This window comes from Chlamydotis macqueenii, chromosome W (genome assembly GCF_036417535.1).
Source record: "Chlamydotis macqueenii isolate bChlMac1 chromosome W, bChlMac1.mat, whole genome shotgun sequence".
Lineage (NCBI taxonomy): Eukaryota > Metazoa > Chordata > Aves > Otidiformes > Otididae > Chlamydotis > Chlamydotis macqueenii.
The window spans coordinates 47,063,455-47,077,537 of record NC_141592.1 but is presented as its reverse complement, the minus strand read 5'-3'; the positions used below and the strand labels follow the sequence as shown (position 1 = coordinate 47,077,537).

Here is a 14,083-nt window from a genome sequence, read left to right as displayed (position 1 = left end):
GGAGCAGGGACATCCCCAACTAGATCAGGTTGCTAATTTCAAATGAAGAGGTTCCCAAAATCAGTGGGAAAAAAATTATTTTTTTCTGTAGTCTAATTTAGTGAAACAGCTGAACCATTTTGTTTGAAATTTCCTGAAATAATTCACCAGAGGCAATGGTAGTTGTAGACTGTTTCATCCCCAATGGTGAAGATTTAGTTAAGTTTTAAGCAAGTGAGCACAAAAAGTTATAATTGGGAAGTATTAAGCACCTCTAACTGCATTCCAGGAGAATTGCTTTAGCATAGACTGCAAGACATTAAAATAATAAAATACATTCTGACTACACAATTGTGTTGATCTCCAAAATAAATATTTTCATTTATTATATTCTGAAATGTAGGACAATTTACTACAGCAAGACTGTGAGAAAATAGCAAACTGTATACACATTAACATATCTCCCTTTAAGTACAGGCAACATCTTGTCTTTCCTCACAAAATATGAACTTGATAAAACACTCAGAACATAAGATTACCTGTAGCAATTTGGTGGAAAATTACTGGAATTGGCTCTGTTGTAACTAACACATCTTCATCGTTATCAGAACTGGAAACATAAGTGTTATCTATAAAAGAAAAACACTTTGCATGGTGAAGTCCAATTGTGCTCTGACAACCCCTTCTGATGTTACCCATCCCACTCTTGTACCATAAGGAACCACTTCACATGTGGTTAGGGAAGCCCAGCATTATCATCTAGGTGTGTTTTCTTCTGCTGAGCTTGCCAATGAAAAGAAAGATTCGGACTCAAATTTTATAAAAGTAAACCCTCGGAGTCCAATGTCATGGCTTTCAGGAATCACACCAAGCGCTGCTCTGAACTGTCCCACAAGGTTTATGGAAGTTTGAGCCAACCTTTTCCAAAATGAAGACGTTCTATGCTTTTTGTCATGCCTGACACTAAAACTCAAGCTAGGTCTACTGTGCAGAGTGAAGGCTGCATTCAGAGCTGGGTGTTAACAGCTCATTATGCAAAATACCTGTGCCTCATTTTGCCTAGTCACATAAAGGATGTTTCAAATATCTTCTAATCAGTGGATAACCTTTCCTGTTCCTAAGAGGTGCAGAGGGGGAGGCGCAGGCCTCATGGGCCTTGCAGGCCTCACCCTCTGGCCTATCGCCAGGCAGCCGACTGGGCCTGACTCGGTCCAGCCTGGCTGCAAGAAGTGGAGAGGAGATGAGAAGTGAATAAGATGTAAAAAGGATCCTGAGAGACATCTACCAGCCCGTTGTGAGGAACGGCTGCAGATGCCAAGGTCAGTGAAGAAGGAGGGGGAGGAGTAATGTGGCTCCTGGCCAAGATTCCCCTGCAGCCTGTGGTGACGACCATGGTGGAGCATGTTGTCCCCCTGCAGCCCATGGAGGTCCACGGAGGAGCAGAGATCCACTTGGAGCCCGTGAAGGACCCCATACCAGGGGAGGTGGATGCCTGAAGGCAGCTGTGGCCCATGGAGGGCCTGCTGGGACAGCTGTTCTAGAGGGACTGCACCCGTGGAAGAGATGACCCACGCCGGAGCAGTTCCACGAAGGACTGTGGCGTAGGGGTGGGACCCCACAACGGAGCAGGGGAGGAATGTGAGGAGTTCTTCCCCCAACCATGAAGCAGCGGCGTGAAACAACATATGATGAACTGACCGCAACCCCCATTCCCTCTTCCCCCCTGTGCCGCTCAGGGAGGGGAAGGTAGTAGAGATAATGTTAAGCTTGGGAAGAGGGAGGGGTGGGGGGAGGTTATCTTGTTCTTTGTCTCATTATCCTGCTGTTTGTAGTAATAAATGAATAGTTTTCCCTAAGTCGAGTCTGTTTTGCCCGTGACGGTAACTTTAAGGATTTCTCCCTGTCCTTATCTCAAACCTTGAGCCGTTTTTCCTTATATTTTCTCTCCCTGTTCTCTCGGAAGGTGGGGGGAGTGAGAGAGAGACTGCGTAGTCTGGTCCCGATCAGGGCTGAACTACGACACAGTAGCTTTAAAAATCTCTCCCTGTTCTTGTCTCAAAACTCAGGCCTTTTTTTTTTTCTTATGTGCCCGGGGAGCGGCTGCAAAATTGGCTAGTAGATATGTAAATGCTTATACCACTATTCGCTGCCTGGATATGATTGAAACATACTATGGAACACCAATCGAAATACAATCAGACAACGGTTCTCATTTTAGAAATCATACAGTAGCAAATTGGGCCACCAAGACAGAGAGATACAGTGGGTGTGGCATTGACCTTACCACCCACAGGGTGCAGGATTGGTGGGACGCCTTAATGGCCTATTGAAACAGCAATGGCATAGATTAGGAGAAACAAAATGCATGTGATGGGTAGATCATCTGCCCACCGCTGTGCGTGTGTTGAACAACCGCACAGTGGCAGGAGATAAAACGCCCCTCCTATTGATGAAAAATTACCAAGCCAGGCCAATAAAAGTACCACTCACTCTGGTGCAATACTCTGAGTGGCACTCAATTTGCATTGACCACCGAGCAGGGATTATTTCTTTATTCTGATCCCTGCAGGCCTTTTGGCATCTGTGTATTTTTGGATGATGCCTCCACTCCACATTGAACCCACCATGTATCACAAATGTTTGCGGGTGCAAGTGTTTGATATCACCCCCCTGGGCAGCCAGGACCAGTTACAGCTGAAGTGGTGGCTTCTGATGATTCACAGGCTGTCACCATCGCCCTTATGGGTGAATCAAACTGGTTGCATGTACCTGTGCAGCAATTACGATGCAGGGAATGAAGGAAAAAAAAAAAAAAAGACAAAAGGTGGGGTGGGGGGGTGTTAATCTTGGTTTTGTCTGTTTTTTGTTTTGACAGGTTTATGCATACATGTTTCCCCCCGTGAGTAAAACGTATGGGTGACACTGGCAGAGGTGACCGGACAAGATACCCACAGCAACTCCCCGGAACCCGTTTATGACGTGCTTGGTAGGAGCACCCCTCACCGCAAGCGAGTTCACCGAAACAGTTACACAGTTGCCCGAACTCATAAAAACACCAGGGGTTGCCTGAACTTATAAACCAGTGGGACAGCTGGCTGCCGTGTCTGGGTAAATCACCTGCATTACCCCCACAAGAACTTCGAATCCTGGGAACATTGGACGCAGACAATTGTACCTATTTCAAATGTACTAGTAACGCTACTAGTATAGCTTTTTCTGATTTGTTACTTGATGTAGATAGTATATGCCACACTACGCTTCAAAAACGTGCTGCTATTGACTTTTTACTCCTAGCTCGTGGATGTGGATGTGAGGACTTGGATGGTTTGTGTTGCATGAATTTAAGTGACCACTTGGAGTCCATCCATGCACAATTGCAAGAGATACACCGATTGGACCAGCAATTAGTGGAAGCAACTGGATGGAACCTGTTCGCTGGATGGACATGGGGGTGGGGTTGGTTAAAACACTTATTGTTGTGGACTGTTGTTGTTACAGCTTGTCGTGGTTTTGTTAGTGAGGGGGGGCCTAAGGTGGTAGCTTCTGTAGGAAACTGCTAGAAGTCGCTTCCCTTTGTTCAGTGGACTCGGCCAGGCCTAGGGTGGACCTGCTGCTGGCCAAGGCCGAGCCAATTGGTAGCAGAATGTCTCGTGATAACGCCTCTGCGATAACGTATTTAAGAAGGGGAAAACAGAAAAAAAAAGAGAGAAGAGAAGATGTGAAGAAGCTGAGCGGGGGCAGAGGCGCAGAGGGGGAGGTGCAGGCCTCATGGGCCTTGCAGGCCTCACCCTCTGGCCTCTTGCCAGGCAGCCGACTGGGCCCAACTAGGTCTGGCCCAGCTGCAAGAAGTGGAGAGGAGATGAGAAGTGAATAAGATGTAAAAAGATCCTGAGAGACATCTACCAGCCTGTTGTGAGGAACGGCTGCAGATGCCAAGGTCAGTGAAGAAGGAGGGGGAGGAGTAATGCGGCTCCTGGCCAAGTCCAAGATTCCCCTGCAGCCTGTGGTGACGACCATGGTGGAGCATGTTGTCCCCCTGCAGCCCATGGAGGTCCACGGAGGGGCAGAGATCCACTTGGAGCCTGTGAAGGACCCCGCATCAGGGCAGGTGGAGGCCTGAAGGAGGCTGTGGCCCGTGGAGGGCCCGCTGGGACAGCTGTTCTAGAGGGACTGCACCCCGTGGAAGAGATGACCCACGCTGGAGCAGTTCCATGAAGGACTGTGGCCCGTGGGAGGGACCCCACGCTGGAGCAGAGGAGGAATGCGAGGAGTTCTTCCCCCGACGATGATAAGCGGCGTAAAACAACATGTGATGAACTGACCGCGACCCCCATTCCCTTTTCCCCCCCCGTGCCACTCGGGAGGGGAAGGTAGTAGAGATGATGTTAAGCCCGGGAAGAGGGAGGGGTGGGGGGAGGTTATCTTGTTCTCTGTCTCATTCTCCTGCTAATTTTAGAAATAAATGAATAGTTTTCCCCAAGTCGAGTCTGTTTTGCCCGTGACGGTAACTTTAAGGATTTCTCCCCGTCCTTATCTCAAACCTTGAGCTGTTTTTTCTTATATCATCTCCTCCTATTCTCTCGGAGGGTGGGGGGAGCGAGAGACAGACTGCGTAGTCTGGTCCTGATCAGGGCTGAACTACGACACTGCTGAAATCACCAAGTGAAAGGAGAGCATGGGTGAATGACTAAAGTTTATCTAGAGGAAGATAAGACCCCTGAAGAAGTAAACGACCACCAGAGACAGATCTGAAATGCTAATGCAAGTGTTTTTTTAATAACCCCACCTCACTTATGCATATGCATGTCTGTATTGTGCAATCCTATGAATATGTATACCTGCACCATATACATTTTTGGAAAAACGTGCTGTCGGTGTGCGTGCTTTCGGAGGAGCGATCCCCCATGCACCCGGCGCCGAATAAACATGCCTGCTTTATAACTCTCTCCGAGTTGTAGAGTTTGATCTGCGTGTCAATTTGGCGACCCAGATGGGACCCTCTCTGCTCGATCGTAGGACCAGCTGAGAGGGAGATGTCTTTGGCGCGCCCCGAGCCTTCCTTGGAAGAGCTCCCTCCCTCGTCCGATCACTGCAGGAGTAGACAAGGACCATCATCAGCGGACCAGGTATGTCAGAGAGGGGGTACCTGTAAGTCATGAGGAGACGTCCTACGTGAGGGAAAGGAGCTGTTGCTCACCCCTGGGTAGTTCGGACCCGGGGAGGTGGGGGGGAACTTTGCGGGAATCCCTGAGGGCAGTATGCAAGTCATTGTGGGGACTTTGAGGGAATCCCTCAGGGCAGTACGTGGGTCCCCACGGTGAACTGGGTGCTTCTCACTGGAGTGTGGGAGCCCTGTGTGGGATTGAGAGAAGGAGTTAAAGAAATCTTAATAGATATGGCATTGATTAATTATTGCTGTGCATCCTAAGGAATCAAGTTGATAAATAGTGCTTAATGTTTTGTTAACTACTTGCTTAATAATTTGCTAACCATTGTGCAAACTATTTGAAGCAGAAAGTCTTGCAATTCTTCACGAGAGACAGTTCCCGGTAAGGACTAGGGGGGTCGCTTCAAGAACCAGCTAAAACCGACCCTGCAGCTTGAATGAAAGCCAAGGGATAACTGAGTTTGCGCAAGAACAAAAGTTTACTAGCGGTGACGAAGAGGAGTCACCTGCCTTCATCCTCACGACCCCCGACGACCACCACCAGGAGGCACTGCGCAAGCCCAGACAGGAGGAGTTTATGAAAATGACCCCTTGGGACTAATTTTAATACGAAGCGGGGATAGGTCATGCATATGTATAGGCATATTGTGAAACTTTATGTATATGTAACACTTGGTTGTATAAATTTAAAGTGAGTTGCCACGTAAGGCGTGCACGGTTTTGGTGGGACTACCCCCCTGTGCTGCCCAGCGCTGAATAAACATACCTACTTTACAATCTTACAGATTGTGGAGTCCGTTTTCTGCACGTCAGTTTGGCGAGCCAGGCAGGAGGCACTCTGCTTGGCTGTGGGATCGCCTGCGGAGCGGACGCCCCTAGGCGCGCCCCGAGCACTTTCCTCGGAGGAGCCTCCACTGCCAGCCGCTCACCGCAGGAGCAGACAACAACCTCCTGAAGCCGCGGACCAAACAGTATGTTTTACTGAAGGGCCTGTCACGCGTGGCCAGGGCAGCTGGTAAATCGCGCAGAGACGTCTGGCGTGCAGCATAGTCCCTGTTGGGTGGGTACCCAGGTTAGTTTGGGGCATCAAAGGGGGACTCGCTGACCGATAGAGCGGCCGCTAGCGATCTTGGGAGTAGATCGAGCGAGTCCGAGGTAACCGCTGCATCCCATTGTCGGGAGCCAGGACGGACCTGCTGATGATCGGCATATGAGAAGCAGGAGAAGGGTAAGCGGGCCTCTTGCAATTTTGAAGGCTATATTTTGCAGCTGCTAAAAGGGATGTCAATTGGAGTGTTAATTAAGTGTCCGGACAAATTCATGTGTGTGCGAAGAATGTTCTGCTGTGGGAGTGCCTGTGTTGTGAGAGAGTGATTGAGTCATGAGAATTCAAGCGAGACTGCAACTGTGTGTGTGTGGTGTGAGAGGCTGGTCTAGCCGCCCCTAGCCGCCCAGCTTGTCTGAGGTTGGTTAGAACGCAAGGGGGCCATCCTCTCATCCAAATTTAGTAAATGTCCTTGTATGTCAGGATGGAGAGAAACATTCCTGAGTTGGTTTGGACTTGAACCGTAGGAATACGTGTACATTACTGGATTTCCCCAAATTCCTTGGAGTAGGGGATATCTGGGGAATATCCCCTGTTTTGTCCGGAAATTTAGGATGTGTGGAGAGGAAAATTAGGAGAAAACTGTAGGGGTTTGCAGGAAGTGATTTGCGTGGAGACCTTACAAGATGGGTAATACACAAGGAGATATATCAAAGAAAAGCCCTCTGGGGTGTGTACTTGCCCACTGGAAAGATATTGTTGGGACTGGAGGTACGGAAAGTAAAAAGACCCTTATCAAATACTGTAATCAGTGGTGGCCGTTGTATAAGCTAGGAGGCGAGGCTAAGTGGCCACTCAATGGGTCAATACATTATAATACTCTGTTACAACTAATGCTCTTTCTAAGAAGAGAAGGAAAATGGGATGAGGTTTCATATGCAGATATGTTTTTCACCCTCTGAAACCACCCAGAGTGGCAAAGGGACTGTGGAATGGTACCCCCACAGGACCCTATGGTACTCGCACTCGAGCGAGAAAACAACAAGGAACTTAGAGGTAAACTGAGGCGGTGTTGTTCGGCATGTCGTATTGGACAAAGATGTACTAAGGCAAATAAGATTCACCAGGCACCAGAACAAGATTTAACTGATTTGTTTAAGCCTCCCCCTCGACCACAGGAACAGGATGCGGACTCGGACAGAGCTTCAACCCTCCCGGACAGTCCCATATCTTCCCGTACCAGGAAGAAATCTGCTCCAACAGTTTTGCAAGCACCTCTCCGGGAGGCGGTGGGGCCGGATGGTGGGACGATGTTAATTAAAGTACCCTTTTCTACTGCTGACCTAGGGGAATGGAAAAAGGTTGCAAAAGATTATAGGAGTGACCCGGTAAGTGTAACTAAGCATTTTCAATTTATTGTAAAACAGCATAATCCTGATTGGAAGGATATACAACTATTATTGGAGTATATGACCGAGACAGAGAAACAGCTGATTTTAAAGACAGCAGGGAATCTGGCCGAAGACCATTATAAGATTACAGGAGGGGACGTTAAGGAATATTTCCCTCTCCAAGATCCAAAGTGGGATGTTAATAGATCTGTACATATGGAAAGATTGCAGGAGTATCAGGAGTGGATTTCAAAGGGAATGGAGAGGGCAATCCCCAAAACTATAAATTGGTCAGCTTTATATGCAGTCAAACAAAGTCCTTCCAAGTCCCCATCTGAATTCCTGGATCGACTGAGGGACGTGATGCGCCGCAGCACACCGCTGGATCCTGGATCAAAGGTAGGAGTACAACAATTAGTCTCCCTATTTTTGGGTCAATCTACAGGGGATATAAGGCGCAAACTTCAGAAATTACGCCCCACAGAAAGTAGGAATTTAGAAGTACTGTTAGATGAAGCATGGAGAGTATTCAGTAACAGAGAGGAAGGATATAGACAAGAGCAAAAGAAGCTGATAGCTGTTATCCAGGAAGAGGGAGGAAGAAGGATTAGACGAGACCTGCCCCGACTGGGCAAGGATCAATGTGCTTTGTGTAAAAATTCTGGTCACTGGAAAAAGGAATGCCCAAGGAACAAGAAAGAAGGTCAAAGGGCTCAAACAGGAAGAACGATAGCCCATGTGAAGAAAGACTGACGGGAACCTGGGGAATCTACCCTAGCGGATCCACTGGTTATAATTAAGCTAGGGGAAAAATAACAACAAGTAGAATTCTTAGTAGATACAGGGGCAACATATTCGGTTCTGAATCAAGCTTTGATGCCCCTGGGAAATGATTATGTCATGGTAAAAGGAGCGACTGGCCAAAGTGAAAAGGCATATTTTTGTAAGCCTCTAAAATACAAATTGGGAAAACAATGGGGTATCCACAAATTTTTATATATGCCCAACTCCCCAAAAGCACTTTTGGGAAGAGATCTATTGGAACAATTGGGAGCAAAGATTATATTTGAAAAAGGAGAAATTACTCTGGAGGTAAAAGATCAGCAATATATTCAGATATTGAGTCTAACCTTAACCAGTCTCCCCTCAGAAGGAAAAATTAATGAGGAAATCCTAAACCAAGTGTACCCGGGGGTATGGGCTACCGATGTACCTGGAAGGGCGAAAAGTGCTCCACCTGTTGAAGTTAAGGTTAAGGAAGGCCGACGACTGGTAAGAATTAAACAATATCCCCTAAAGAAGGAAGACAGAGAAGGAATCCGGCCAGTGATAGAAAAATTTCTACAGTTAGGACTATTAAAGGAGTGTGAGTCAGAATTCAATACCCCTATATTACCTGTTCGGAAACCCGATGGGTCATATAGGGTGGTCCAAGACTTACGGGCAGTGAATAAGATAACTGAAGACCTCTACCCAGTAGTGGCCAATCCATATACTGTTTTAGATTTGAAGAATGCTTTCTTTTGCCTCCCTCTCCATGAAGCCAGTCAAAAATTGTTTGCGTTCGAATGGGAAAACCCTAAAAGTGGTCGGAAGACCCAGCTCACTTGGACGGTGTTGCCACAAGGATTTAAAAATAGTCCTACCATTTTTGGGAATCAGCTTGCAAAAGACTTAGAATCCTGGGAAACCCCATCTGAGGAAGGAAAATTGTTGCAGTATGTAGATGATATCCTGATTGCCACGAAAACAGAGGAAGACTGTATGGCATGGACGGTGAGTCTGTTGAATTTCTTGGGACTCCAGGGATACCGTGTCTCCAAGAAGAAAGCCCAGGTAATGCAACGTAAAGTGAATTATTTGGGCTATGAAATTAGCGCGGGGCAGAGAACTTTGGGACAGGCCCGCAAAGAGGCAATATGCCAAACTCAGAGACCTCAGACAGTAAAGGAGTTACGGACTTTTCTGGGAATGACCGGGTGGTGCCGATTGTGGATCTATAATTATGGACTGCTTGTTAAACCACTGTATGCTCTGACAGCTACTGAGCAGAAGCACCTTGAGTGGAACAAAGAGACCGAACGAGCCTTTGAGCTACTGAAAAAGGCGTTGATGTCGGCCCCGGCCTTAGGACTCCCAGATGTGAGTAAGCCGTTTCTTCTTTTCTCCCATGAGAAACAGGGTATTGCCCTGGGAATATTAGCACAAGATCTGGGTCCATATCGACGGGCAGTTGCCTATCTCTCTAAGCAGTTAGACGCCACTGCAAAGGGTTGGCCTGGATGCCTACGGGCGGTTGCAGCTGTGATACTGAACATACAGGAAGCCCGAAAGTTTACCCTGGGCCAGAAAATGACTGTTTTGGTGTCTCATACAGTATCAGCAGTACTGGAAGCAAAGGGTGGGCACTGGCTCTCTCCACAAAGATTTCTGAGATATCAAGCTGTATTAGTAGAACAGGATGCGTGGTCACTAACATTGTCAACCCAGCTTCTTTTCTCAGCGGGAACACAGGAGAACTGGTGCATCATGCAACATATGCAAGCCGCCCAGACCTGAAGGATAGCCCCATGGAAAACGGGGAAAACTGGTTCACAGACGGGAGCAGTTATGTCTTAAATGGCAATTGACATGCGGGATATGCCATCACTACCAGTCAGCAGGTAATAGAGTCAGGGCCTTTGCCCATGAACACCTCCGCACAGAAGGCAGAAATAATTGCCCTAACCCGAGCCCTGGAGTTGGCCCAGGGCAAAACTGTGAACATTTACACGGACTCAAAATATGCCTTCGGAGTTGTGCACGCACATGGAGCAATTTGGAAAGAAAGAGGACTATTGAACTCCCAGGGGAAAATTATCAAACATGCAGAAGAAATTCTGAAACTACTAGAAGCTGTCCAGCTCCCTGAGAAAGTGGCAATTATGCATATTAAGGCACACCAGAAAGTGAGCTCAGATTTGGAAAAAGGGAATGAGCTGGCGGACAGAGAGGCAAAACAAGTGGCCAAAACAAAGGTGAAAGTAGAAGGGGCTCTAATTCCTGATAGGCAAATCTCTCTAGAAGGTAAGCCAGAATATACCAAGGAAGATCAGAAACTTATCACAGACTTAGAAGGGTCATATAATGAAGAGGGGTGGGCTTATACCCCACAGGGAAGACTAATTATTCCCTCTTGTTTACTGTGGCACTTGATACGGGAGGAACATAGGAAAAGGCATTGAGGAACAGAGGCTCTGTATAAACTTTTAGTAAGAGAAATTGTGGCCAGAAATTTATATACCACGGTGAGACAGGTGACTCAACAGTGTGACCTTTGCCTCCAAACTAACCCTAAAAATACCCCCAAACCAGAAATGGGCCAGATTGGAAAAGGCAATGGGCCTGGACAACAATGGCAGGTTGATTTTACAGAACTTCCAAGAAAAGGGGGGTATCGATATTTGCTGGTATTAACCGATACCTTTTCCGGTTGGCCAGAAGCATTCCCAACTAGAACAGCTAAGGCTCGGGAGGTAACTAAAGTATTGGTACAAGAGATAATACCACGTTTTGGGGTTCCAGCAACCATATCCTCTGATAGAGGACCACATTTTGTCTCAAAAATAGTACAACAAATTAGCCACCATTTGGGAATAGATTGGCAACTTCATACCCCATACCGCCCTCAGTCGAGTGGCCAAGTGGAGAAAATGAACCACTTAATCAAACAGCAAATTGTGAAATTGGGACAAGAAGCAAACTTGACGTGGCCTCAGTCTCTCCCTTTAGCCCTTTTGCGTATAAGAACGAGACCAAGGGCAAAGGAAGGACTGAGTCCCTTTGAAATTCTGTATGGATGACCCTATGGGATACAGAGGGGGATGTCTATGCAAGCTGGGGATGAAATTATGACTTCCTACATGGTGGCATTGAGCAAACAGCTCAATAGAATTGGAAAGCATGTAATTGGTACCCGGGGAAGAGGTCTAGATGAACCTGTGCATGATATACAACCTGGAGATTATGTATATGTAAAGTCTCTTGCAGAAAAAACCTTGGAACCACAGTGGGAAGGACCATACTAGGTACTCCTCACCTCCTTTACAGCAATCAAGATCAGAGAGCAGAATGCCTGGATACACCACACTAGGGTAAAAAAGGCACCACAAAAACTCTGGACTTCTGAAGTTCAGGGACCCCTAAAGCTTAAACTGAGAAGGTAGAATGTGGATTAAGGTTTGTGTAATCCTGGTAAATCTACAAATGATGAACATAGCTGCTTGGCAAGGGAATTTGTATGTTCAGCTGACTCAAAACATCACTAAAATCTTAAACAAGACCGATTGTTGGGTTTGTACCCAAATGCCAAGGCATTCTGGTCATGGAGTGCCTTTAATAGGTATCCCATTGTCGTTGAATGTCTCCTGGACAAATAGGATCTTTTGGGAAAGTACCACTCTTAGTAAAGATACTCAAGCCACGTGGGGCCGGGAGTTGGAAATAAACACAATAGTAACCAATACCTCAGGAGACCGCTGCCTGGTAAGCTCGGGAAACGGTACGTTTGTTGGGGAGTATCTAAATTGTAACAAAACTATCTCATTGAACATGACGAATATTGACCCAGTATTTCAATAGTTTAATTATACTGGTCTTCCGGTTCCACTGGGAACAGGATGGTACTGGTTGTGTGGCACAGTGGCCCATAAGACTCTGCCTCTAGGATGGCGAGGAGCCTGTACTTTAGGCGGTCTGGTCCCCAACATCACTATTATTGACAAAACAACACGGAGTCCCGTAAGGAGAAAACGGAGAATCAATTCAATTAGGAGCCGGAGGACAAACAATCCCCTAATAGAAAGGCCAACGGGTTTTCATAGCTTTGTGCGGTGGCTGATCCCTTCTCTAGGGGTAAGCGAATTGGAAAAGGCCATAGTAAATATTTCAGCTGTAATAGAAATAATAGAGAACAGAACAATAGATGCTATTCTTGCACTCCAAGAAGAAGTGACTGGGTTATCAAAGATAATATCACAGAATCGCATGGCCTTAGATTTATTATTGGCCTCACAAGGAGGAGTATGCACAGCAATCAACGTTGACTGCTGTATGTATGTAGACCAGAGTGGGCGGATTACTGATGACCTCCAGGAGATCAGGAGGCAAGCAAAGATCCTACATGAGATAACACAAGATGACACCTCTTGGAGTTTTTCCGAACTCTGGGAGAAGTTAACCTCCTGGCTGCCAAATTTAACATGGTTAAACCAATTGTTTGTTACAATAATAGCAATCATCCTTTTATCCATAATCCTTTGTATAGCAATTTGATGCGGCTTGTGGTGTTTTAAGAATACAGGGGATTCCTACAGTGAATGGAAAAGAAACCGATTACGACAAAGGCTTGAGTCTAACAAATATTTTGAAAAAATGTTAGATAGAGAAACACTATACTAGAATTAAATTAAATACAGTAAAAGAATTTACTAATTTTCTAGAAAAGGGGGGACTGAGAGAAGGAGTTAAAGAAATCTTAATAGATATGGCATTGATTAATTATTGCTGTGCATCCTAAGGAATCAAGTTGATAAATAGTGCTTAATGTTTTGCTAACTACTTGCTTAATAATTTGCTAACCATTGTGCAAACTATTTGAAGCAGAAAGTCTTGCAATTCTTCACGAAAGACAGTTCCTGGTAAGGACTAGGGGGGTCGCTTCAAGAACCAGCTAAAACCGACCCTGCAGCTTGAATGAAAGCCAAGGGATAACTGAGTTTGCGCAAGAACAAAAGGTTACTAGCGGTGACGAAGAGGAGTCACCTGCCTTCATCCTCACGACCCCCGACGACCACCACCAGGAGGCACTGCGCAAGCCCAGACAGGAGGAGTTTATGAAAATGACCCCTTGGGACTAATTTTAATACGAAGCGGGGATAGGTCATGCATATGTATAGGCATATTGTGAAACTTTATGTATATGTAACACTTGGTTGTATAAATTTAAAGTGAGTTGCCACGTAAGGCGCGCACGGTTTTGGTGGGACTACCCCCCTGTGCTGCCCAGCGCTGAATAAACATACCTACTTTACAATCTTACAGATTGTGGAGTCCGTTTTCCGCACGTCAGGATAGCTGTCGTTAGTCTGTTGTAACCCATGGGAATTGGAATTTATATCATTGCAGCTGTAATTGATTTATGATAGTCGTTATAGGGTGTCTACTTAAGAAGTTTTGTGTGTCCGGTACCGCGGGTTGTGGGATGAGTGTTTTATTGTATTGTTAATGTTTCATGTTGCTGTCTGAAGTAAGCTGGGTGAGTGTTTGAGTGAGTGAGACGCAGTCTGACTGCAGAGCGAGTGTGGAGTCCTGATCCGCGGTTCCGTGCTCTCCGTGAGGAGAGCAGCCAGAGAGGGACAAAGGGTATGACAGACTTTGAGACCATGTTAGTCGAACCGATTGTTAACCCTTTATTGTCCTGTAAATGTGCATAAGGATTTTTCATGCAATCCAATATATGTT

At 46.4% G+C, this 14,083-nt stretch overlaps 1 protein-coding gene and 1 pseudogene across 2 annotated transcripts in view; one reads left to right on the top strand and one right to left on the bottom strand.

The window, feature by feature from the left end:
* The window catches only part of LOC147596756 (protein mono-ADP-ribosyltransferase PARP8-like), a 175,092-nt gene that overhangs the window by 101,699 nt on the left and 59,310 nt on the right, over nt 1-14,083 (bottom strand). For both annotated transcript variants that reach the window (XM_086769533.1, XM_086769532.1), the window contains exon 4: nt 519-608. In XM_086769533.1, coding sequence (XP_086625659.1) covers nt 519-608 — 90 coding nt within the window. The remainder of the gene's footprint in view (nt 1-518; nt 609-14,083) is intronic.
* On the top strand, nt 2,605-13,021 carry LOC147596757 (syncytin-2-like; annotated as a pseudogene).